General features: G+C 35.9%; 3 protein-coding genes across 4 annotated transcripts in view; 2 read left to right on the top strand and 1 right to left on the bottom strand.

The window, feature by feature from the left end:
- The first annotated feature begins 2,926 nt into the window (after nt 1–2,926).
- Nucleotides 2,927–9,694, top strand: LOC102599711 (ABC transporter B family member 11-like). Its single transcript, XM_006349900.2, has 13 exons — nt 2,927–2,967; nt 3,521–3,870; nt 4,355–4,409; nt 4,504–4,679; nt 4,764–4,985; nt 5,074–5,312; nt 5,796–6,321; nt 6,431–6,704; nt 6,978–7,834; nt 7,917–8,183; nt 8,278–8,541; nt 8,636–8,929; nt 9,086–9,694. Exons 2-13 carry the CDS (start codon nt 3,556–3,558, stop codon nt 9,437–9,439), a joined length of 3,843 nt encoding a protein of 1,280 aa, XP_006349962.1. The 5' UTR covers nt 2,927–2,967; nt 3,521–3,555; the 3' UTR covers nt 9,440–9,694.
- Nucleotides 9,695–11,056: 1,362 nt separating this feature from the next.
- LOC102596770 (uncharacterized) lies at nt 11,057–13,047 on the top strand. Its single transcript, XM_006349815.2, has 2 exons — nt 11,057–11,498; nt 12,022–13,047. Exons 1-2 carry the CDS (start codon nt 11,130–11,132, stop codon nt 12,892–12,894), a joined length of 1,242 nt encoding a protein of 413 aa, XP_006349877.1. The 5' UTR covers nt 11,057–11,129; the 3' UTR covers nt 12,895–13,047.
- A 305-nt stretch (nt 13,048–13,352) lies between these two features.
- Nucleotides 13,353–25,238, bottom strand: part of LOC102596227 (SWI/SNF-related matrix-associated actin-dependent regulator of chromatin subfamily A-like protein 1) — a 13,365-nt gene continuing 1,479 nt past the window's right edge. Inside the window, exons 5-24 of one of the 2 annotated variants that reach the window (XM_006349813.2) lie at nt 24,349–24,424; nt 24,084–24,150; nt 23,250–23,316; nt 23,064–23,130; nt 21,881–21,964; nt 21,766–21,807; nt 19,503–19,658; nt 18,510–18,587; nt 17,863–17,931; nt 17,671–17,736; nt 17,454–17,582; nt 17,324–17,380; nt 16,840–16,929; nt 15,689–15,754; nt 14,952–15,020; nt 14,780–14,884; nt 14,512–14,637; nt 13,886–13,944; nt 13,745–13,781; nt 13,353–13,655 (exon numbers count right to left, since the gene is read on the bottom strand). In XM_006349813.2, the coding sequence (XP_006349875.1) occupies nt 13,512–13,655; nt 13,745–13,781; nt 13,886–13,944; nt 14,512–14,637; nt 14,780–14,884; nt 14,952–15,020; nt 15,689–15,754; nt 16,840–16,929; nt 17,324–17,380; nt 17,454–17,582; nt 17,671–17,736; nt 17,863–17,931; nt 18,510–18,587; nt 19,503–19,658; nt 21,766–21,807; nt 21,881–21,964; nt 23,064–23,130; nt 23,250–23,316; nt 24,084–24,150; nt 24,349–24,424 (1,654 nt within the window). In that variant the 3' untranslated portion in view covers nt 13,353–13,511. The remainder of the gene's footprint in view (nt 13,656–13,744; nt 13,782–13,885; nt 13,945–14,511; nt 14,638–14,779; nt 14,885–14,951; nt 15,021–15,688; nt 15,755–16,839; nt 16,930–17,323; nt 17,381–17,453; nt 17,583–17,670; nt 17,737–17,862; nt 17,932–18,509; nt 18,588–19,502; nt 19,659–21,765; nt 21,808–21,880; nt 21,965–23,063; nt 23,131–23,249; nt 23,317–24,083; nt 24,151–24,348; nt 24,425–25,238) is intronic. The other variant, XM_006349814.2, reaches the window with a different exon arrangement.

Below are 25,238 nucleotides of genomic sequence, written 5' to 3'. Positions count from 1 at the left end.
ATATATATATATATATATATTCTCAAGTCTTAACAGGATTAACATCAGTAATTTTATAATTCGTCTTATCACATGTTACATTTTATGATTTATTGTAGTGAATTTGATGAACTTCATAACATTATAATCGGATCCGGCTCCTCTCCATTTTTCCCAAGTTCCTATTTGGATTAGTGACACATGGCATAGGTTAAAATAAATGGTTAAGATTTAATTTCCCTAAGTAAATCTCTAACCATAATTTAATTAATAAAGGGAAAAAGGACAAATATACCCTCGAACTATCGTAAATGGTATGCATATACCCTCCGTCATACTTTTGGGACATTTGTGCCCCTGTCGTCCAAAAAACTAGAGCATATATACCCTTTGTACTAACTGACATACACGTGTCATAATCTTATCGACGGATAAGATTGCGCCACGTGTCCCTATTTAGTCTTCCGTTAGAGTGAAGGGCATATATGCTCTAGTTTTTGGACGGCAGGGGCACCAATGTCCCAAAAGTATGACGGGGAATATTTGCATACCATTTACGATAATTCGGGGGTATACTTGTCCTTTTTCCCTTTAATAAATACATTATGTATTAAGTATTAAAAATTATTATAATCTCACTATTTTAGCAACATATTATCTTGTCCATAAATATAAGGAAAAAAAGTTCTCTTCCTAAATATTTTTTTGTACGTAAGATCTTTTTTTAATTTTCTTTTAAATAATCTTTTTATAATATATAATCAGATGACTTCCTTCCTTAAAAGAGAAAAAAGAGCTAGTTCATCCGTTAATAAAGGCATAATATAATATAAATGTGTCTTCTAACTTGTCATTAATTCATATTTATGTCCTTTAATTTTGGATGTGGAACATGTGCACAAGTAGATATTTAAATTTGTACAAAGTTGAACAAGTAGACACATGAGTCTTATGTGGCATAATACACGTAAGACTCAAATTGCCATATAAGATGTCACATAGGACGTGTATATTTATTTGTTCAACTTGTGTGATGTTATTTACTTAATTTAATTACTTTTCTAGTGAATTATGGGTAACTGTTGGTGAATATCCAACATTCCACCACTATGTTCCTCTATAATACATAATCAACAAAACAAAAAAATTTAAGAAAGAAAGAAAAGAAAACTTGGTTTGTCTGATTTTCCAGAGTTAACTAGATGATTTTAAGAAGCAATGGTAAAATTATCTTTATGTGATTTATAGACTATAAATTTGAATCATGAAAGCAATCACTAATACTTATATTAGAGTAAGTTATTTACGGCGTTATCCGTTGAACTCTATGTAAATGCAGAATACTTTGTATATCGACTGCCATGTCCAGCGTTTGCTAGTTACTATTTGGAAATTTATGCAATTAAGATTCCTAAATTTTTGGTGGCTCAATATGGTAACCAGTACCTCAATATTAGCAATGGAGTGGTTAAATATTTTTTTATAAGAAACTTGTAATATGATTTTGAATTGTAGTCTCTTGTCCATGGAATTAGCCAAAGTGGTCCAAAAAATAATTATATATATATAAATATAATATGTTTACATCAAATTATATTAATTTATTACATTATTAAGTAATAAATAGAGAGAAAGATATATTATAATAATCAATTGCAAAGTAGTTCCATCATAAACATCATTAATAAATAATAATATATTCAATATAATTCTACGTGTGGGGTACGTAGAATATACGTAGATTTTATTTTTACCTTGAGAGCAATAATGGAATTTGCACTTAGAATTCAAAATATGAAGAAGTAACATACGAAGAAATCGAAGGTGATTCAACATCTACTATATACATAAAAATAATTTTAATCATGTATAAAATATATAGTAGTTAATTTATCCGAACTCTCCTGACTAGCTCCACCCCTACTTAAAAGGGTAGGGATCACATGCATTTTCGATCGACTCTCGACTTAAAGAGGGATGAAAAAGAAGTAATAACAACAACAAAATAATAAGATAAACGAAATGAAAGAAACAATCACGTAGTACCAGAGATCATTAAAGAATAAGCAAATATAAAAAATAATACAGTACTAATCAAGAGTTGTTATATATTTAGTCTTTTTCACTAATTATTACTATGACGTTTTGAGCTTAAACATATAACAATTTTAGAATATTAAATCTTTCGTACGAATGTTAATTAAATAACAAAATTATTGGTACTTTTTGTGACGATTTGTTTAAGGAATTAATTAAATTTGGAGGATATTTAAAAGGAATTTATACCCTTTGCTGATGATTTGAGCGTTATTATGGCGCTATCAAACACTTTGCCAATTTAAAATCGAAATTTGTGTTTGGCCAAGATTACAAAAATCTTCTCGAAAAAACTTATTTTTTTCAACTTCTATTACTAGTAAAAAAATATTATTTTTTTCTCGAGAAACTTGATCAAACACCTTAATCTCTGAAATAAACATTTTTGTCTTTTTAGAAACTTGGCCACAGAGGATATTAATTATATTACGTCTTAACACGTCCTATTATACTCACACTTTGACTTCATTACAATGGTCAAACATGTGAATAATGAAAATATATCTTTCTTTTTCTTGAGCTATGTGTACTCTTATACCATATTTAATTGTGTGATCCTAAAAAAAAGACAGTTTGGCGCACTAAGCTTTCGCTATGTGTGGGGTTCGAGAAAAGGCGGACCACAAGGTCTATTGTACCATCCTAACCCTGCATTTCTACGAAAGACTGTTTATAAAATTTTAAGTTATATTTTAACTTAATTATATTATGTCTTAGCATGGAATAAGACATCTTTAATTTATCTCTCAAAAGCATCATTTGATGTGACATTATATATCTGAAGTCTGTTTGAAAGACTATAAATACAAAGAGAGTTTGTTATTCTCATATATGTTTTATTCTTAGTTCATTTTCTACTTCTAGTGCAGCAAGTTCTTTGAGTAAAAACTAGTAAGACAATCATATTATTTTCTTGCAACCATTCTTCATATTTCTTTTTCTTTTTTAAGTCGAGGGTCTATCGAAAACAATCTCTCTGCTCTTCAAGTTATTTCAAGAGTATTGACAATGCTTCTTGACTCTTGAGTCACAAGTTATGAAGTAGAAGTTATATAATCCTTTGCTTTGTTACCGTATTATTTCATTATTTCATACTTGGCTTCTTTACTACCGTATTTCCTTTTCATACTGTTTATTTCTCTTATATGTTTTACTTGAGTTGAGGGTCTATCGGAAACAGTCTCTCTACCCTTACAAGGTAAGGATAAGGCTGCGTACTGGTATGTCATTGTTGTTGTATAGTTGAATAATTCCAATTATAGGCTGGCTTCATAATTTTGATGTTCTTGTTATTATTATTATACTCAATATGTTCCCATTAGATAGATACTTTTAAGAAAAAATATTGAGGAGTTACTTCATGTTGTACCACTAAAAGACTTGACTTATTTTGTTTTATCATTTTCAAAGTCATGTTCATTATGCTTTATTATCTTGCTCACAGGCAAGTAATAAAAGGATCGTTGGAGAATCAGACTGATGGAAGAAGAGAATGTGACTGGACGAGGCATTGATAGCATGGAAAATGAAGTTTTAGAATCCTCAGATGGCTCGAATTGTGCACGAGTATCAGATAAGACAGAGAAACAGAAAGTGGCTGCTGCTGATAAAGTTCCATATTATAAGCTGTTTTCCTTTGCTGACCCTGTAGATCATGCATTGATGGTTATTGGTATGATCACAGCTGTTGGTAGTGGAATCTGTTTTCCCCTGATGGCTGTACTGTTTGGAGAGTTAGTTGATTCCTTTGGAATGACCGTGGATAGCGAAAAAATTGTTGATGAAGTTTCTAAGGTACAAGGAATTTTCGATAGAATGCTATTCTGGTTAACTTTTCTTGATAATCTATCTGTCATTGCCCAAATCGTCGTGTTGACCCTTCAGACATCACAGTTTCAGCCGTTGGGCTGTGGCCTGTGAGCCTGTGACACATGAAGTCCAAAATAGCGCGTGTCATGTTCACTTGTCCTCATCAGCTCACCCCTTCATCATTGGACATTATGCCATCACATACACCCTTAAGGACATAGTATCCTAGTTTTTCCACACCACCATGGAGTCTAATTAACTTTGATACCATATTTGTGACATTTCGAGTCCATGACATGTAAGGAGACCTCATGGATTTGTACCTGATGCCTCATTGAGCCTGTAATCCTCACATTCTCCGTCATGAGTGTCATATTATCCTATACTTAGATTGTTCTGTAGAAGTTTTGATGAATTGGCATAGTGTTGTTTCATTTAAATGCTTTCTTTCCTGTCCTATTTTTTTCAGGTAGCCCTTAAATTCGTATATCTGGCTCTGGGTTCAGGTCTTGCTACATTTATCCGTACGTATACTTGCCATGATGATATACCTTCTTCTATTTTCATGCCATTGTTTAAGTTCAAGAAACCTCACTACTCATACTAGCATCTTTCCAGAGGTGGCTTGCTGGACAGTCACGGGGGAAAGGCAGGCTGCTCGAATCAGATGTTTATACCTGAAAACTGTATTAAGACAAGATATTGGATTTTTCGATCAGGAGACTAACACTGGTGTTATTATCGAAAGCCTGTCTAGTGATACTCTTACTATTCAAGATGCCATCGGCGAAAAGGTATATCTTCAAGACAGGCCATATGTACATCATTATCATTTGATATATCTGGAAGACTTAGCCTGCATTCACATTTAACTGCAGGTTGGAAAATTTATCCAGGTATCAGCTACATTCCTTGGAGGATTCGTAATAGCTTTTATTAAGGGGTGGCGTCTAGCGTTGGTCTTGTCATCTTCGATTCCTCCACTTGTCATATCTTCTGCTGTCTTGGTTATCCTTCTGGCGAAACTAGCATCCCGTGCACAGACTGCTTATTCAGAAGCTGCAACTGTTGTTGAACAGACAATAAGCTCAATTAGAACAGTATGAAGAGTTGGAAAAAGACACTTCTTTTCAATTTTCAACTGTTTTGAGAGTTTTCATTCACTAAGTTGCTTTATCATTTGGGCAGGTTGCATCGTATACTGGAGAGAGAAGAGCAATTTCTGAATATCAGAATTCTCTGAACAAAGCTTACCATTCTGGTGTACAAGAGGGTTTAGCTTCAGGGCTTGGTTTCGGTGTTTTTATGTTTATCCTCTACACAAGTTATGCTTTAGGAATATGGTATGGTGCAAAAATGATTTTGGAACACAACTATACAGGAGGAGATGTGATGAATGTCATTATGGCTACACTGATTGGCTCCTTGTAGGTTCCGTTCTGCCTTTTTCTTTGTATGTTTAGTTTCTATCACCCATAGGGGGACGGGGCTGCACTGACTGACTTTTCTTAATGGCATAATACATAGACAGACACACTTGGTCTCAACTGACAACTAAAAACTCCAACTTCGAGTATGCACATCTAAACACCTCAACTCGTCTCCAATTTACAATATGACCATCTAGACACATCCAAAATTCATATGTCATGTCCACGAGACACAATAAGGACAGGTTGGAGTGTTTAGTTGTCAATTGACACCAAGTTGAGGTGTCTTGATGTGTGATCTCAAAGTTGGAGCGTTTACTTGTCAGCTCAGGACAAGTTTGAGCATATGTTTACGTATTATGCCTTCCTTTATGAATGATACATATGACACAGAAACCAACACAATACTAAGCCTTAAATTTTCTGAATTATATTTACTTATTATTGATCTTTTATTATTTCTTCCCATTGTAATTGCAGTACTTTAGGATACGCATCTCCATGCTTGCACGCGTTTGCTGCTGGAAAGACTGCAGCTTTTAAAATGTTTCAGACGATAAATAGAAAGCCGGTCATAGATCCTTATGATATGAATGGACAGAAACCTCTTGACATTAGTGGTGACATTGAACTTAAGAATATTCATTTCTGTTATCCAGCAAGACCACAAGAGAGCATATTTGATGGTTTCTCTGTGTCGATACCTAAGGGAACAACGACAGCTCTAGTAGGGCGAAGTGGAAGTGGAAAATCGACTGTGATCAATCTAATAGTGAGGTTCTATGATCCTCAGGCTGGTGAAGTTCTGATTGATGGTATAAATATCAAAGAATTTCAGCTTAGGTGGATCAGGGGAAAAATTGGCCTTGTTAGCCAGGAACCTGTGCTGTTTGGTTCGACGATAAAGGATAATATTGCCTACGGGAAGGATGATGCAACACTTGAAGAAATTAAAGATGCAGTTCAACTTGCCAATGCATCCAAGTTCATTGATAAATTACCTCAGGTCAGACTCTAGAGTTGTTTTATTTTAATTTCCATCAAGTTATAGCTATCTAAATTTCTTCTCAATAGCTTATAAAAAATATTTTTGGCCATTGCTCCTTCTAATTCAGGGACTAGATACCAGAGTTGGCGATCACGGAAATCAGTTATCCGGTGGCCAAAAGCAAAGAATTGCTATTGCAAGAGCTATACTGAAGGACCCCAAAATTCTACTTCTTGATGAAGCTACAAGTGCTCTTGATGCAGAATCTGAGAGGATTGTTCAAGAGACATTGGATAGTGTCATGATCAACCGAACTACGGTTATTGTTGCACATCGCTTGAGCACAGTAAAGAATGCAGATACAATAGCTGTACTTCAGGAGGGAAAGATCGTCGAAAAAGGTGAGTCATATATACCATCTTTTCCAGTCTGGATTCCAGATTGTTAGTTAATCATGCTGAAACCAATGTGATTATCCCGGTTTTTCGAGTTTCATACCTGAACTATCAGGTGTGGGAGTTTCCTACCTGATAGTTCAGATATGAAACTCGAAAATCGGAATACTTTAGGTGTGTTTTCGGCCCTTCACTCTAGCAGAAACGTATGTACGTTTGTTAACTAGAGAATCTTGTCTCTTTTCAGAATGCTAATTTCTTATCCCTTTCAAACTTTAGGTTCCCACTTGGAACTAATGAGAAATAAAGAAGGAGCATATGTTCAGCTTATACAGTTGCAAGAGCTTAGCAAATATTCAGGAGAGCAAGAGTCAAATGAACTGGATAGTGAAGAGATAATCATAAATCAGCAGATTCCTGTGACACGATCAGCAAGTAGGGGCTCGTCGAGGATTGAGAATAGCAGCCATCATTCATCGTCCATTTCAGTTAGTGCAGCAGAGAAAGCAGTTGGTGAATGTCATGATCCTAATTCAACAGTTGTATTGAGTAAGGATAAAGACAACACGATTTGTCGCTTGGCCTTAATGAACAAACCCGAGATTCCAGAATTATTATTTGGTTGCATAGCTGCAATGGTCAATGCTCTAATATTACCTATTTTCGGGGTACTTCTTTCTAATGTTATCAAGACTTTCTATGAGCCAGCTCATGAACTCAGAAAGCATTCAAGATTTTGGTCATTGTTATTTCTTGGTCTAGGATTGGCAACTTTACTAGCAACACCCTTGAGGACGTTCTTTTTCGCTGTAGCAGGATGTAAGTTGATACGGAGAATTCGCCTAATGTGCTTTGAGAAGATAGTTTACATGGAGGTTAGTTGGTTTGACAGAAAGGAGAACTCGATTGGTGCAATTGGCTCTCGACTATCTACAGATGCAGCATCTGTCCGAGGTATGGTTGGAGAGTCACTCGCTTTGCTTGTGCAGAACACGTCAACGGCTATAGCTGGTTTAGTTATTGGACTAGAAGCAAGCTGGCAATTGTCACTCATAATGATAGTTATGGTTCCTCTAATTGGATTAAATGGATATCTTTACATGAAATACGTTAGTGGTTTTGGCAGTGATGCTAAGGTTAGCTTCAAACTTCTGTACTAACAAAATGTAGCAAGTAAAATTAGCAATTAGTAGTTATGCAAGTGAAATTTTTTGGCAGAAATTATACGAGGATGCAAGTCAAGTTGCGAGTGAAGCAATTGGAAGTATCAGAACAGTGGCTTCTTTCTCTGCTGAAGAGAAGGTGGTGCAATTGTACAAAAGAAAATGTGAAGGTCCAGTTAGAGCTGGAATAAAAGAAGGGCTAGTGAGTGCTGCAGGTTTTGGTTTTTCGATGTTCTGCTTGTACTCTGTCTATGCTGCCAGTTTTTATGCTGGTGCTCGATTGATTGAGTCCGGTAAGGTCACATTTGCTGAGGTTTTTCGGGTAAGTCTCGAGAGGCAAACATAAAACTTTTGTCAAGTCTCTCTTTATAAGTTCCTTCTCTTTGTCATTTAACTTTCCTACTACTAAATTTCAGGTTTTCTATGGTCTTAGCTTGACAGCTACCGCGATTTCTCAATCAGGTGGACTTGCTCCTGATTCCACCAAAGCCAAAACTGGTGCCTCTTCAATCTTTGCACTTCTTGACCGGCAATCCAAGATAGACTCGAGTGATAACTCAGGAATGACATTAGAGAATGTGATGGGAAGCATTGAGTTTCGACATATCAGTTTCAATTATCCAAGTCGACCTGAGGTTCAAGTCCTAAACGATCTATGCCTAGCCATTAGCTCCGGTGAGGTAAATCCTAACGCATTATTCATAGAATCCTTTTCCAGTCTTGTTACGCGATTTGACAACAATTGTGATGTAAACATGTTATCTTTTATGTTAGACGGTTGCTCTGGTGGGAGAAAGTGGGAGCGGAAAATCAACAGTTATTTCCTTGTTGCAAAGATTTTACGATCCGGATTCAGGCCTAATCACATTAGATGGAATAGAAATTCAAAAGCTGAAGGTGAAATGGTTGAGAGAGCAAATGGGACTAGTAAGCCAGGAGCCTATATTGTTCAATGACACAATCAGAGCCAATATAGCATATGGAAAAGAAAGTGATGCCACAGAAGCAGAAATATTAGCTGCTGCTGAGTTAGCAAATGCTCACAACTTCATCAGTGGCTTACAACAGGTACGCCTCAGTCTCAAACAAGTTGGGATCGACTATATAAATCCTCATTTCTTCAGTTAAGCTCAACATTTTCTAGAATTTACGCATATACCTAAAATCTACACAAGTATGTCAGACAGATAAAGAATCATCATGTAACATAGACTTAATGTGCAGGGCTATGAAACAGTAGTTGGTGAAAGGGGCATACAACTATCAGGTGGACAGAAACAAAGAGTTGCAATTGCAAGAGCTATAGTAAAATGTCCAAAGATACTACTACTAGATGAGGCCACAAGTGCGCTTGACGCAGAGTCTGAGAAAGTAGTTCAGGATGCACTTGATAGAGTAAGATCAGGCAGAACAACAGTTGTGGTGGCTCATAGATTGTCCACAATTAAAGGAGCTGATGTGATTGCTGTAATCAAAGATGGAGTCATTGTGGAGAAAGGAAATCATGAAACTTTGGTTAATAGACAAGATGGTATTTATGCTTCTCTAGTATCAAAGTCTGCTAGCACTATGAAGTAGTACATAAAAGGGACACCCGGTGCACAAAACATCCTGCATTCACACAAGTTCCGAGAATTAAGGGCCACAAATCTATGGAGTATGATGTAGGCGGTATACTCCGATTCAAACATCAGTAGTTGATTCTACTGCTTGATATATATAGGTCACACAAAGACATGAATAATGAAGCAGTACATGTACTATTTTTATTTTGTTCTCAATGGTGGTGTCTTGTCTAACTTACACGTACTTCAATTATTTCATCGGATACTTGTTTTTCATTACACCATCCAATAAATACATGACATTTGTCACGTATACTCTTATATATAAACTATAGTTATTTAATACATATTCCGACCTTAATTCTTATTTAACTACTATGAGTAGTATGATTCGATGTAAACATCAAGAGTTAGAAACTTAAAGGTGAAAGACATGAGGGGGTTGCAACCTTATATCAAAATATGGATTAAGTCGTATAAAATAATTGGATACATTTTTTATTTATAGTTATAGTAGGTTATTACTTTATATTTTACATTATCATATCAGACTTGATATAAAGAGACGTTACTTGCTATTGACTAAAAGTTAGCTTTAACTAAAGAAAAAGAATAAGAGTAGTAAGTTGTTAATTTCACACTTGATTAGGGAAAGGAATAAATAATCCTTTTTCAATTTGGAGAATTTTTAAGTCGTGCAAGCAAAGAAACCCCAAAAAGAGATTATTTGCTTGCTCCTAAAGTAACTTAACAAATTCTAAAGCTAATTAGTTTAAGACCTAATCTTTATTTTAATAATTAATAATTTAAGGCTCTAATTAATATCGTATTTTTCAAACTTTGGTAATAAGCAGGTACACAATCAACAATTTTCTTTTTTATGTTCTAGCTTTTTCCTTTGTTATGGTTTAATATGCATATTTAATTAATATCTCTAAATATTTTCGGTGATCATAAACATTGCCACTAAAAAAAAAAAATCTATCGCAACTAAATATCTCTTTTGATGTAGTGTATATGAACATTACACTAAGGTGACACGAACGTTTATTTATCCACATAACATCAATGAAATTGTTAGAATCCCTCCGCTCTTAATTAAAAGTCTCATATTCAAGTCCTTCATTAATAGTGAAATTAAAATATAGAAATAACATCTATTTAAAATTTAATACTTCGACCGTTTCAATTTATTTAACCTATTTTAAATGGACATAAAAAAAATAGGATAAACATATTGAAATGGAGGAGTATTTCTTTTAATAAATATTACCTAGGATAATTATCTTAACTTAAAAAAAAAAAACAAAAAAAAAAGTGACACCGCAGAATCTGCCACGTAATCAATTTCCACATCACCACGTGTCACCTACCTGGCACAATCACAGCCGTCCATTCCCCTAAAACTCAATCGAACAGTTCAACGAACACTACAAACGCGTGGCGGGAATAAGAAAAAGCGTGGGAAACTTAAAACTGTCACAATTTAGCGAGTGTACATGCCACATCATCATCCACCTCATCTTCAACCAATCAAAATCCTCCACGTCAGAAAACAGTTACATCAGTTATTCAAACTTTTTATTTTAGTTTTTCCTTTATATAATAAAAAAAGGAAGAGAGAAAAAAAAATTAATTTTATAAATTAAAGGAAAAAAAAATTCTTGTTCAGTGTAAAGTTGAACAAGAATTTGATCATCATAATGGAAGCCTCTGCCGGAGTTTTACGCCGATTTCCTTCAGTCACCGGCGCCGGTGCCGGAATTAGCAACAATCCATTGAATCGTAGTTGTAGATTTTCATGTTTTAGTTTGAAATCGGTGAAGAAGGAATTAGTGGGTTGTGAGTTTTACGATGAGGGTTGTTTGGAGTATTATTCTTCTGGTAGAGGTGGAATTATTAGGTGTGGGAAGAAGAAGAAAGAGAAGGATATGGGGGAGTTGAAGAAAACGAAGAAGAAGATGAAATTACTTAAGGGTTTGACGAAGAATTTGTCGAATTTGAATGAGATGGGATTAGGGTTCGGTTGTGATGTTGATTTGGTTGATCAAGTTCAAGGGAAGACAATTTCGGTAAGTTTTTTATGAATTATGCTTACTAGCTTTAGCAATTATACATAGCCTTGTTGCATCGGGTTCATCTGAATCAAGTACTTTCGATCAATCGAAAAAATACTATAGGATCAAAGCTAGAGTTTAAAAATCCTGGATCCGTCTCTGAATAGGCTTAGGCTTTGTTATATGTGGTTTAGGTGAAATTCATGTGAAATTTATAGCAATTTGTAAAAGCTTAGATCTTACTAGACATTGTTGGCAAAAAGATTGAAGTTTTTGGAGTGGGACATTGGATGATTGTTGCAGTGTTGACGGTGGATTTGTTGTTTAGTGATTTTGTTTAACATGATTAGCACTTTTAACAGCATATTTTGGTTAATCCTCCAATGTTAACCCCTTCCCCTGTTGTTGATTTGCTAAGTTTAGTTAGTAGGAACACAATGGAAGTGTGATTTTCTTGTAGAGGCACCCGTCTATTCGTGCTAGTAGATTTAGTTATTGCTCTTCTAGTTTATTTATGTTGCTGTTTATCTCTATGTAGGAGGCGGCGGATCTATTGCTGGGACAGCTTCAACAGCTAAAGGCAGAGGAGAAGGCGTTGAAGAGGAAAAGAAAAGAAGAAAAAGCACAAATGAAGATGAAAGTAGCAGCAAGTCAAGTACAGAGCAACACAAGGAGCTGTGCAATGTCATCATCTTCAAGCTCGTCTTCAGAATCGAGTGAATCAAGTGATGATGAATGTCAAAATTTGGTTGACATGAAAAGCCTGAAAATCGGAACACTTGCTCTTACAATTCCTGAAGCGTGTGATCGAGCACTTGAGAATGCAACACTAAATCCTTTCCTTTCAACTCCAGAAGTGGATACAACAGTAGAGATCTCAAGCATGCCATTAACTTCCACGGAGGAATCAACTGAGAAGACGACAAGTTTAGAATTTTCAGTCCCTGAGCAAAAAGGCGAATGCTGCTTGGAAGCTAGTGATTGTCACATTGGCAATGTAGGCAGCAGTATCACTCTAGGCAGCAGTAGGTCTAATGTATCATCTATAGCAGCAGCTACGACAACAACAGCAGAGGGGACAAAGAGAATTGAAGTATGTATGGGTGGTAAGTGCAAGAGATTGGGCGCTGGAGCGTTGTTAGAAGAATTCCAACGCATTGCTGGGATTGAAGCTGCAGTCTCTGGTTGCAAATGCATGGGAAAGTGTAAAGTTGGTCCTAATGTCAGAGTTTCAGGGTGTAGCAGCAGCAGCTCGGACGCCTTCCAAGCTGGTGACTCGGTTGCTGTTAGCTCTACTCCAACTACTAGTAACTCTCTATGTATTGGGGTTGGCTTAGAGGATGTGAGCCTAATTGCAGCCAATTTACTTGGCAGATATCAAGAAGTAGGGCTGGCCAATGCTTTGCCTTAAATCTTCTTTTCTTTCATTAGCAGTATAGTAGCTAGGTTTTTGGGATTTTGGCAGTGAGTTTGAATCTTTGTTTGTTATGTAAATATCAGCAATATAGATAAAGTTTGCTATTTATGTGAATACTATCATTATATAGTGAGATTATTCTTTTTATATTTGGTATAAATTTTGATTTTAGTCATTATGATGTTTCATTTAACACATTTAATCTTCAAATGATTTGAATTGGGCATTTTTGAACACCTTTGCTTGTAAATCTTAACAAATGTAACATAATTGCTAATTGCCTATAACATATTTTCTATATGAAGGACTAAACACACTCATTTTAGGCCATGAAATGTGCTGCCCATTTTGGGATTAAGGCGTAGTTGATGGATCGATATTAATAATCATTTGATATTCGAGACAGGCAAAAAGGCGATAAAAATAGTTAGAAACAAAAAATGTTTTCACCATAAGCTGCATCTCTAACAGCTCTACATCTATTCAGACAAATATGAGGGAATACACCATACTACTTGCTAAACAGTATCATATACTAGTCGAATATGCACATCTCCAATCTCCTCTAATGTGTATACGAGATGGGGGTTTAATATTTGTTCTTGAGTGGCTTAATCACGACAGTGTTTTTTGCTGGGGTCCTGAGGTGAGTTATTACAGCGCTTTATGAAGGAGTCAAGGGTCTTCTGTTTTGAAGGGCTGCTGTGGGACTGATTAGTCGAAACTTCCAATGATTTCTCCTGGCCATCAAGCATCTGTCATATACAGTTGTAGCTTTATTAGCTTAGAGTGTCAGTTTTGTACCTTAGTATTCAAGCACAAAAAGAATTAAGTAGTAGAAGACCTGTCCGAGGTTGTCTAGCTTGCTCTGAACGACATCCCTGTACAAGAGATGTAAACATAACTATTACACCATAGTTTCTACATTTGGTATCGTTCAGAGTTGAATAAATCGGAAATCTCTACTAGTAACAAGGGAACATACCAAATTATGTCATCAACAGTGTCATTCGCCAGCAGATAACACACATTGACAGAGGACACCTAGAAAGGAGGTTTGTTAAAGTTCTGACTCTGGAATTCTTAGATACTTGGCTCTTCTGATAAATGGACACACAGAGGCACCCATAAACTCAGTAGTTAAACAAAAGTGATGGAATCCAGACAGGTAATACCGAAACCGCAAATGAATCAGTGTCTTTTTTTTTTTATAAAGACAAATGAATCAGTATCTTGCTGTTTATACACATTTTATTTTTCTATTTTTAGGTGCATTAAGTGCTAAGGAACCATCAAGAGCTAAGTATGTCAAAGATGAATTAAGGACTCTGCAAACGAGCACTGTAATGGATGAAGCTGGAGTTGGACATCAATGAGTCTCATGGCCAAGACTGCTTAATCACACACACATTCCTAATATACAAAGCTCAAGTGGAAAGAGAGTCCTGGAGAGGGTGATTCTTGAAGTAAAGTAGTGTGGTCAATACTGGCCATAGAATATCTGAGCTTGCAGCAACAGAAAAGTAGCCAAGCCAGGCATACTAGCAGATTTGAAAATAATTCAAGCAGATAAGTCATCCTGAAACAATTATACAACATTGTGTAGCTCACCTGGCCAATTCTGTGAGCTCGATCCTCGGCTTGAATAAGGTCACCTGGTGTCCATGATAATTCTGCAAATATCACTGTGCTTGCTGCTGTTAATGTTAACCCAACTCCCCCAGCTCTGATAGAAAGCTACAATACAATAGTTTAAACAATATTATTTTCCATCCTACATAATCTCACTTTCCAACTGTATTTAAGGATCGAAAAGGAAATCATTCCAACAGTAAAATTACACTGGTTTGACTAATTATAAACTGATCAATGACATTACCACTGCAGCCTTAATTGTTTCTTTTTCCTGAAAATCTGTCACCAAATCTTGTCGTAATGCTGATGGAGTGCTGCCATCAATTCTAATACAACCAACCTTCTTCTTCTACAAAACAAGGGAATGTTCAAGTAGTCTATAATTCTCAAAATCTACTAAAATATGAAAAACTTACAAGTAAATACTCATGTATTGAATCAATCATTGATTGATGATGTGCAAATATCAGGAACTTGCAGTTTGCCTGCATGTTTGAAGAAACCAAGAAGCATAAAAAGAGTATCAAAGTTTATATGAACAAGCAAGAAGTGAGCATATTGGAGAAGATGTGCAACTGCTCTACACACAAAGCATAAATCGTTGTCAGAAAAAAGGACAGTAGCATTTTGCATGTCTGAGCACTCTTTGGTTAAATGATAGAACTGATATGAGGACCTTCCAAGCATTGCTTTACAGCTTGAACCTTGCACTTGACTAGAAAGTAGTTTATATGAGAATTTGTACATTTAGACAAGTCTTAGTTGACCTGTGTTGTCATTAGCCAGGCATCAGACACCTAGAACTCAAGTTGAAACTTAGTTGCTTTGAACTCATCGAGTTAAAACAATGCTCCCAATATCCTAATTTATCTATAGGTCATTAGGTTGTGTATCAGGTACTGTAGTTTATTTTCTTCTATCTAACATAAATGCAATAACTTCGAAATTTGAAAGCCAACATTTTCTGATGCTATCTTTCTCTATTGCTCTTCAACATGAGAACAATATATTCCCTTTCCTCGCAGATGATATTGTTTTCTAAACCAACATGATGAAAGATATAAATAAAGAACACTTCAATACAGAAGTTGGAGATGCTTTCACTTTGTATTCTGAATATCTAGGATGTAGAAGACACAAAAAATCATCTCACCTCAACCATGGTTCCTAGGTAATCCAAAACTGCTGGAATTTTGGCCTCAGCGGAGGCAGTGTAAATCTGCAGCCCAACAAGCAAAGTATAGGGGTTAAAACTCTAGTAAAATATATCAATTCTAGCAATAAAGCAGCAAATCAAGCTTTAGAAAAAAAGAAAATAACCCAAAAAATTGGCAGTGGGCACAATAAAAAACAAGAATGAAATGTCAAATTTCATTATTATAGACCAGCAATGAAAGAAATACAGCGGCCAGGGGATAAGAAATGCATCTTGAGCCTAACTCAACCCCAAAAGCTAGCTCATGAGGTGAGGATTGATATGACAGTATAAAGAGACCTTCACATCCCTAATTAGCAGATGAGGGAACTCAACCCCCTCCCCCGCACACCCATGCCTGCCAACTGGAGCATAGATAGTTTAATATGGGGGTCCAACATTCGGCAAACCAAGAATTGGGATGGGTCTAACTCTGATACCATGTGAACAATTAAAATAAGGTGGAGAAAAGTCAGGTTGATTATTCCATCAAGTCATTTGGATTTAAATAGCTAGTGCACATGTTCTAAGCAAGAAAAGAGAATCAAATACATAAGTAGTTAATTACAGGGAGTAAATCATACTTAATATATTTACAAGATACTAGAAGATTCTAAAGGAATATATTAATAATAGTAGGAATATGGAAGAAGCATTGGTATCTGCTGGCATTGAAGACAAATTGTTCAGAAAACAGATCTTTTAATGTTTGGGGGAAGAGAAGTCATAGCTTTTCCTTTGACCTGGTTTTCAACTTCCCAATTGAAATAAGTTGTAGATAAGAAGAGATGCTATGATCTAGGGTCCTCCTTTTTTGAATCCTCTACCTACAGGTAAGACATGCATGAGACTAGTCATGGAAATGTGATCCACTAGCCTCAAAAGAGGGAAAGCTTTTCAAACCGCCTGCACACAGGAGCACTATTCGAACAGCAATTTTTTTTGGAGAAAGGGATACTTTGTGAGTCAATTCTCAAGGATCAAGAGACAAAGAGAAGCATATTATGCAGTAAGACCAGATATACTATTTTCAAGAGTCCTTGATATAGTGATCAGCTCTCAAACTTATAAAAGAAATAAATAATCAGGACAGAAGTTTGCAAATGTACCTTACTGATGAGGCTCTTCTCTGCAAACTTAAGAGAATTAGCCTCCTCCTCGGACTGAGCTGATTTACGTTTCCCCTTAATGACCTCCAACTACAGGACACAACATTAGATTAAGTAAATATCTTCCTCAGAAATCAAGGAAAATCAGGCATCATTATTGAAGACAGTTCATTACTATCTTTGGACAGGGAGTATCAGACATCATTTACTTAACTAAATTCCTATCTTTAAATTCAAATTAAGAAAAGGTAGTTTCAGAAAAGAGTAATAGAATATTAAGTGTCCTGTGAGAAATACCAGAGCAAGTGTTAAGGTATTCACAGTTGAAAAGTCAAAGAGGTTCCTTAAGAATTGAAGTCATTCAATGCATAAACTTAGACGATAAAAGAATGCAGAGGAAACAGCACTTCTGGTTAAAAGCCCATTCAAATTTTAGGGTGGGCAGGGGATACAAAAGTGTAATCACAAAGGTATTCAGGAGTACCTCACGAAATAGAGCATTAACTTGTCTCATCTCCTTCTCCCCCAAGTTTAGGAAAACCTGCAATAAAGTGAGAGAGAATGAGATGAAGTCATGCAGCTAGAACCATCAAACGTAAGCCTAAAATTTATACCTGTTGCCTCCGTTTCTGAGGGAGTTCAGAAAGGACATCCTTCTTTAGTCGTCGAATCATCACTGTTGCTTTGATTAAACTGTGCAGCTCTTCGTGATTACTTGCACCTTGATAAACTCCAAAGATGCCCTAGAATGTTCAGCAAACCTGTTAGAGCACTTCTTAATTATTGTAAGATCTCAGAGGCGGCTTCCGATCCAGGAGAATTTTGACTTACACCCTTGCAATAGCGGTTGCCATATTCGTGCACGTTCTTATATACAGTAGGATGCAAGGCCTCGAGCTGTGAAAGCACACAATTTTAGCTCACAAACCCCCAACAAATAGAACTTCAATTTGAAACTCGACTGCCATTATTAACTGTATGCGGAGCCTAATACTTAATTGATCATAAAAGCTGAACATATACCTGTTTGAATAGTTCAATTGGCCTTGATAAAGCAGGAGTTCCACTGAGCAATATCACATACTGAGCTTTCTGCAGCAGTCAACGTGTAAGTTCATCAGGACCACTCGTACCACTTATACATATGGTGAAAATGTATGCTCATCAACTTGGATGGGAATATCAAATCAATTTTGTTTTGCAAGTTTGTTATTCAAGATCCATTTGTCCACGGTCCAACTGATACTTTTTGTTTCTTTTCTTTTCTTGGTCATTTCGATGTGTTCTATACTGGAGAAAGCTTTAGACAAAGTCACAAAGGAAGAGCTTGTGTGGAATTCTCTGCTGTAAATTGTATCTTGAAATATATATTGCATACAGTTCAGGGTGGTGCACCAAACTAATTGATGTGTGCCTCTTTTCACAAGTGATATATCCATTTACTGTCTGTTTAGATGGATGAAGTTAACAGTAAGAAGTATCAAGAGATGCCTCCATGTACCGACACAGGTCAATGTAGTGATATGGCCGTCTACATTTTTTCTTTTTTTCTGAAAAGTAATACTTCCATTGACTTACCGTTAGATAAGAACTCAATATAGACCAACTCCCACCCCTGAACACAGAGAAAATGCATGCAGACCATTTCTTTATAAAAGAAAGGAAAAGACCTGTAATAAGGGAAGGGAAGCGCTGGTTCTTTTTGCTTGGGCATTTTTCAAGAAGTGTGATTCATCTGCTATAACAACCTGAATAAAAAAATCATCACGGATAACAATCATTAAGTAGCATGAAAATGCAACCGTGACATCCAACACAATGAACTTACCCTAAACAAAATAATCAAGAGCATAGATAAGTATCAATATCCAAACATTGAATTGAAGTAACAGTATGGGACCAGTAAGCCTCTTGTATTTACTATCTGTTAAGAAAATGGGTCCAGGGTCTAATTCAACTCCAAAAGCTAGCTCATGAGGTGATAACTGCCCAAGACCATACAAGGTGACAACAATCCACTTCCACTATCAATGTGGGATAACACCCCCTGCATGCCTCAAGCTGAACAATAACCCATTTCCTCCATCATGAGGGATGCTTGACACTCATTATTTTCCAATTGTCTTTTTGATAGCTCAAAAAATTTAAAAGTTGTTAATATAAAAGTATAAAAGCAGCACATGAAAGTGAACCAATTAAGTGTTGCCACTGAAGCAATAAAAGTGTATCCAAGCAAATAAGAATAGAACAAATTCCAGATGACAAAAAGGTTCTTTGATTTCCTGGATAGGGTTCTACAGCCCATCAAAAAGTTATCTATCATTTCCTCTAAGTAGTCCACCCAACATAACAAGGAGCCACCTCAAACAAAATTCATCGAGCCTTAACTTAGTAAAATGAAATGGCAATTTATGTTAACTGCATTGCAATCATTATATAACAAAAGGGTATCCAAACAAGTAAGAATGGAACAAAATCCAGATAACTCAATGGTCCCTTTAGTTTTCTGTCTTGTTATATCACTTACAAGAAAAAGACAAACACATATAGATCCATGCATCAAGGTCTATCAAAAGATAAGTTACGAAGGATTCAGATTGTTCAGGTATAAGAAGATTGAATATAGCTGATGCCAAACCTAGTATATAATGTACTGCACTTACCTTAAATGTTGATGCCATAAGTAAATCTTGAAGCTTAGATACAGTGTCATATGATACTATGTTGAACACGCCATCAAGGTGAATGGACTTCTTAGTGTTTGAAGGAACTATTTTAAATCCTCCCTTATTTGAACCGCTGCATTGAGATAAAACTACCTAAATAAAATAGACGAAAAAAAATTAATTATCAGGGGACTGGAAATGCAACAAGCTTGTAATATTACAGTAAATGCACTTCTAGTGGCATTAACTCTTGCAGGTTCCATTGCATGGAAATGTAAAAATGTTAATCAACTCATACTAACCTAGTGACTGAATAGCAACAAAAAGCTTCTCATAATCCACATCAAAGTAGGCTGGGTAACAGAATGAGATTATGGTGATGAATTATGCGTGCAAAGTAGTCCATTAGAAACTTTTGCACCACAGAAACATCAAAAAATTGCCCCTTAGAAATTAGTTTCTTTACATATATAACAATATGGCAGACAAATAAGATAGGGTGCAATAAATGTTTCTTTTAGAGGGAAAAGTAGTATTTTCAATCCAATTTGTTGAATGAACTTAAAAGACTAGAAGGCAACTTCTGCCTTAAAAGAGATTTGTCAATAGAAAAGATTGCTCATAATACCAAATGAAGAAAACATCTATGCCAATCATCTACACTAGTAGGGACCTGGTCTGTGCACCAAAAAGAAACTTAAAACATGAGGTTGTTCCTCAAGTATAGAATGACATTCTCAACCCCATCAAATGTTCTCCTAGTCCTCTCTTTCCAAATCAGCCACATAAAGGCTAAAGGAGCAACATGTGGCTAGGCGAGAAGCATAAAACCCATTGCTAATATGCCGAGGCAACTGGGATTTCTAATAGGAAATGCTTTTATACCATGTAGAAAATCTGAAGGGTAAAAAGAACAAATTTTGTGTACTGTAAAACTTGATTTCATGAATACAAGGAAATACTCATTTAATAACGCGGAAACACAACAAATGAAACCATATTAATTAGGTTGACCAACACTATTTTTTAAGATTGGCACCTTATTGCTGTCCTTGACTTTCAGTTATCCTTAACATTTTGTGTTTTTTGTTTCATTTTCTTGTTATTACAACTTCTCCATAATTTATCAACCAATTAATCATATCTGAAGAAAGTTTTGACATTTAAAACCTAAGAACAAGAAATTCTAATGAGTTAGCATCCTTAAGTATTCACCACGGTATGAATTATCACAAAACTTGCTGCAATATACTAAAGGGAAAAAGGACAAATATATCCCCGAACTATCGTAAATGGTATGCATATACCCTCCGTCATACTTTTGGGACATTGGTCCCCCTGCCGTCCAAAAACTAGAGCATATATGCCCTTCACTCTAACAGAAGACTAAATAGGGACACGTGGCGCAATCTTATCCGTCGATCCGATATTTAATACATGTCGGGTCGATGGATAAGATTATGACACGTGTATGTCCGTTACTATAAAGGGTATATATGCTCTAGTTTTTGGACGGCAGGGGGACCAATGTCCCAAAAGTATGACGGAGGGTATATGCATACCATTTACGATAGTTCGGGGATATATTTGTCCTTTTTCCCTTTAGTATATTGCAGCAAGTTTTGTGATAATTCATACCGTGGTGAATACTTAAGGATGCTAACTCATTAGAATTTCTTGTTCTTAGGTTTTAAATGTCAAAACTTTCTTCAGATATGATTAATTGGTTGATAAATTATGGAGAAGTTGTAATAACAAGAAAATGAAACAAAAAACACAAAATGTTAAGGATAACTGAAAGTCAAGGACAGCAATAAGGTGCCAATCTTAAAAAATAGTGTTGGTCAACCTAATTAATATGGTTTCATTTGTTGTGTTTCCGCGTTATTAAATGAGTATTTCCTTTCCAAAAGTATGAGGAGGGTATACGCATACCATTTACGATAGTTCGGGGGTATATTTGTCCTTTTTCCCTATACTAAATATTTATACCACCAAATTAAACTAATTTATTATATACATCTTTTTTCCTTGTGTAACAACAAAAATGTGAATTTTCTACTTGAAACGAAATTGAGGATATCTGGGAACTCGAGTGATAACTTCCCAGATTGAATTGTAAAGACTAATGCAGGCAACATGATACTAAATGTATTTGTGAAAATCATTATATTTAGATCTCAAGATCATTGGTAATTCTAAAACATCAAACAACTCACTCCATCTTCACAAAAATAGTAAAAAAGGTATTGAACCATACAAGTATTTCCGATGACGGAATGTTCATCCACTGTTGAATCATCTGCATTAAAGCACCAAAGACAGTGAGAATAAGGCAAAACTACTGATAATTTACAAATATTAACATGACTTACCGAAGCCCAGTGAAGCCGTAAGGCAGATGGAGCAAGAACAAGAACTGGCCATGATTCACGGACACATGAAACCACAGCGATAGCCTGCAATGTAAGCAGGAATTCAGCATGTACGATATACAGAGATAGGGTAGCCAAAGATGCATGTCAAAGAGAATTCTGATTATAGGAACTTGATTATAAAGTATGTCATACTTTTAGTCTTATGTGTATCAGTTATGGATTGAGGAATATAAACACATGCTAGCTGAAAATCAAAACTACCTATGTCAAATATAGTTGTGATTTGAAAGAAACAAAAATAATCTTCTGCCAAGGCATACTTAGGTAGTATATAGTAACCGCATAGTTTCTTATTCTCCAATGTGTATTACTATTTGTTGCTTCATTTACTTTGAATCTTGCTAATTTGCTATCATATTTCCTGCAACCATGCTTTGAATGCTCCTCTTTGAGCCGAGGGTCTGTCCAAAATAATCTCCTTCCTACCATCCCAGTCCCTACTCTTGGGATTATACTGGGTTTCTTTGTTGCTGCTGTTTAGCTGTAGTGAGTTAGAACTAGTCATTTGGATGCAGCAATGGCATCTCAAGGTATCTCTTATGGTTAGATAAAAGTGATGCAAGTGCTCATACAGACGTCAGGAAACGAATAACACCATTTCTTCACGGGGATCAAATATCAACTAGTTATGCGAAATAATTTAAGCAACCAACCTGAAACCTTAAGGCAATGGGTGCAATGCCTAAGACCTTTACAAGCCCTTTGGAAGCCCTTACATAATTCAAACCCTTCAGTGCTTAGGGCCTCATTTTGGGGTTTACACATGAACTTCAATATGGCCTTTCAGGTGTGAGAATGGGATTACCAAAGGTTGGCTCTGCTACTATGTGAAAGAATTTGAATGTCCAAACCAATTTTAAAAGGCAAGGACAGGGTATGTTAGAAACCTCCATACAATCCATAAGGGAATTTTAATAACTCAACAAGCTATCAAGCTAGAACTTAGGACATAAAGTAGGACATCATAGGAAAAAACAACTCCATATCAAATATAGTAAAAGGCTGCAACCTAAATGAATAACCAATACAAACTTGATATTGTCGTTATATGAAAATATCATCATGTAGCAGGTAAATGACTATAAACTAACATCCAATTTGACATAGTTTTAGCCACAACCTGAAGAGTCTTTCCAAGTCCCATCTCATCAGCCAACAGGATACGCCCTCCATGTTGTAATGCAAATCTAAATAGGAAAACGTTAGCCTTCCTTTTCTAGTCAAAGAACAACGTGCCCTATCTCTCGGTCATATTGACTAATAGAGGGAAAAACTCAAAAAACTTTAAAAGAGTTGTATAACATACCTAACCCCTTCACGTTGAAAAGGCAAAAGCTTTGTTTCAATACTATTTGGAATAAATTCATAATGATCTGGTAAAAAAAGAGGAATTGAATAAGCATACTAAGCTAGACGAATTGTCCTTTTATACAAAATGAATATTTTAGTGATATATAAAAGCAGGTGTTACATAGACGAGGATAAGATGTCCTTCTATAAAATTCTAGGAAACAAGAGCGCAATAAAAAAATATGCTAACATGACCCTTCCATTATGAACTGTATAAGATCTACTAAGGATGTTTATGAAGGTCTAAGGATATTCCACTGGTTGCCTTCAGAGTTTGATTACACATTCAGATTCTTTCACATGAAATCATGGTCAATCTGTGCCAAATCAGTTCTCACTCTCATAAGTCTACATTGAAGTTCACTTGTGAACCCAGAAATCAGTTTATACGTGCAGAAGTGAGTTGAGTTACAAATTGACCTAAATGGATTGGGTAAGGGATTGGGATTCCAAAGGTGCTTAAAGATCTTGAGAAACTCAACCATTGCCTTGATGTCTTATAGGTATTGAGAGCAATGCATTTAGCAAACCAACATCAAATACATGGGCCTAAAATGACACAAGAACCGGCATACAAGAATTTGTTTAAGGTGATGTTGAACCAGTTGTTCAACCTGTAAATCGTCTAATTATTGAATTTACTCTCCCTATTCTGATCAGTAATCTCATCACAAGCAATAGAAGAAAGATGGTGCAATTTCTGTTATTTCTTTGCTAATCTGTTTAATGATAAGCATCGCCATGGAATCTTCATGGTAGTAATCAAGCAGAGTAGCAGTGATAATTTTACCTTGAAGGTCAGGCATCACAGAAGCAGCAGCAATGGCACGTTGCACCAGAGGATCTAAATTCTCCAACTTGCATGTAAAAGATGAACCAAACATTAGCTTGCTTGAATGAGGAGCGAAAAAGGATTTAGGATATTTAAGTTCCAGCTTCTATGGGAAGAAAAATATGCACAAGGTCCACCGAAGCTAACTCCTAATTGTTTTGTAGTCTCATCTGAAGTTGGGAAACTGTAATTCCGGGAGACCAAAAGGATTTGAAATCCTTACCTCTAGATTGGAGCCAGAAATTTCATGGAGAACTTTTTCTGCTACAGACAACGATGACAAAGGAAACATCCACAACCTGCAACATTAAAGAGGCAGTCACTGCATTTAAATTTTGAAATTATCCCTGCAAAACATGATTTAAGATTCTTGGCCAACCCACATTCTAACATGGATAGCACCAGAACAACAACATCCCCAGTGTAATCTCACAAGTGGGTTATGAGGAGGGTAGGATGCACGCAAACCTAACCCCAACCTTTGTGGGGTAGAGAGGTTGTTTCCAATAGACCCTCGGCTCAAAAGAAGTGTAATCATAACAGGATAGAAAGGAAAATAACAACAACAAATAGCAAGATAAACAAAACAATCGAAGTAACAGTTAGTAGTAAATTGAAGAAAAAAATACCATGCAAATACAAGGTAAGACTACTGAATAAGAAAAAGATGAGAAAAGGAGGCTAGCTCCCTGCCTCTCCCTCAGGATTCAGGAAAGTACCAAAACACACAACTACCTGCTACCCTTCTACCCTAATCCTCGACCTACAAACTTAACAAATATTCATTGTGTTAAGGATGGAGCTATTCAATAGATGGGAGAGTAGTACTTCCCAGAAAACAAATATTCTTTATCCTTTCCTCCTTTTTTACGATTCTGATTGCAAATATACTTGGACATCCACAATAAGGCAAGTTTAAAGTCACAAGAAAAAAGAATAAAATGAAAATGTATTTGCTATCAGTTTGTGTACTTGGGTGGAATCGCAGAAAACATTGCTTTTTGTTCCTTTTAGACGTTAAATTCCCATATCTCCTCTTTATCAGGGTTTATTGGAAATGAGGATTCATTTTGCTGACCCTAACTAGTTTGGTAGTGTTGCTGTCATTGCGTT

The sequence above is a fragment of the Solanum tuberosum genome, unplaced genomic scaffold (assembly GCF_000226075.1).
Source record: "Solanum tuberosum cultivar DM 1-3 516 R44 unplaced genomic scaffold, SolTub_3.0 scf00114, whole genome shotgun sequence".
Lineage (NCBI taxonomy): Eukaryota > Viridiplantae > Streptophyta > Magnoliopsida > Solanales > Solanaceae > Solanum > Solanum tuberosum.
The sequence above is the reverse complement of the archived record's forward strand: the minus strand, read 5'-3'. Positions and strand labels throughout refer to the sequence as shown.

Bases quoted from the DNA above. Each gene is read 5' to 3' on its own strand.
- LOC102596770 (XM_006349815.2), top strand. From the start codon at position 11,130: ATGGAAGCCTCTGCCGGAGTTTTACGCCGATTTCCTTCAGTCACCGGC. The intron at 11,499-12,021 runs GTAAGTTTTTTA...ATCTCTATGTAG, and splicing joins TTCAAGGGAAGACAATTTCG to GAGGCGGCGGATCTATTGCT.
- LOC102599711 (XM_006349900.2), top strand. From the start codon at position 3,556: ATGGAAGAAGAGAATGTGACTGGACGAGGCATTGATAGCATGGAAAAT. The intron at 4,410-4,503 runs GTACGTATACTT...GCATCTTTCCAG, and splicing joins AGGTCTTGCTACATTTATCC to AGGTGGCTTGCTGGACAGTC. The intron at 4,986-5,073 runs GTATGAAGAGTT...TCATTTGGGCAG, and splicing joins CAATAAGCTCAATTAGAACA to GTTGCATCGTATACTGGAGA.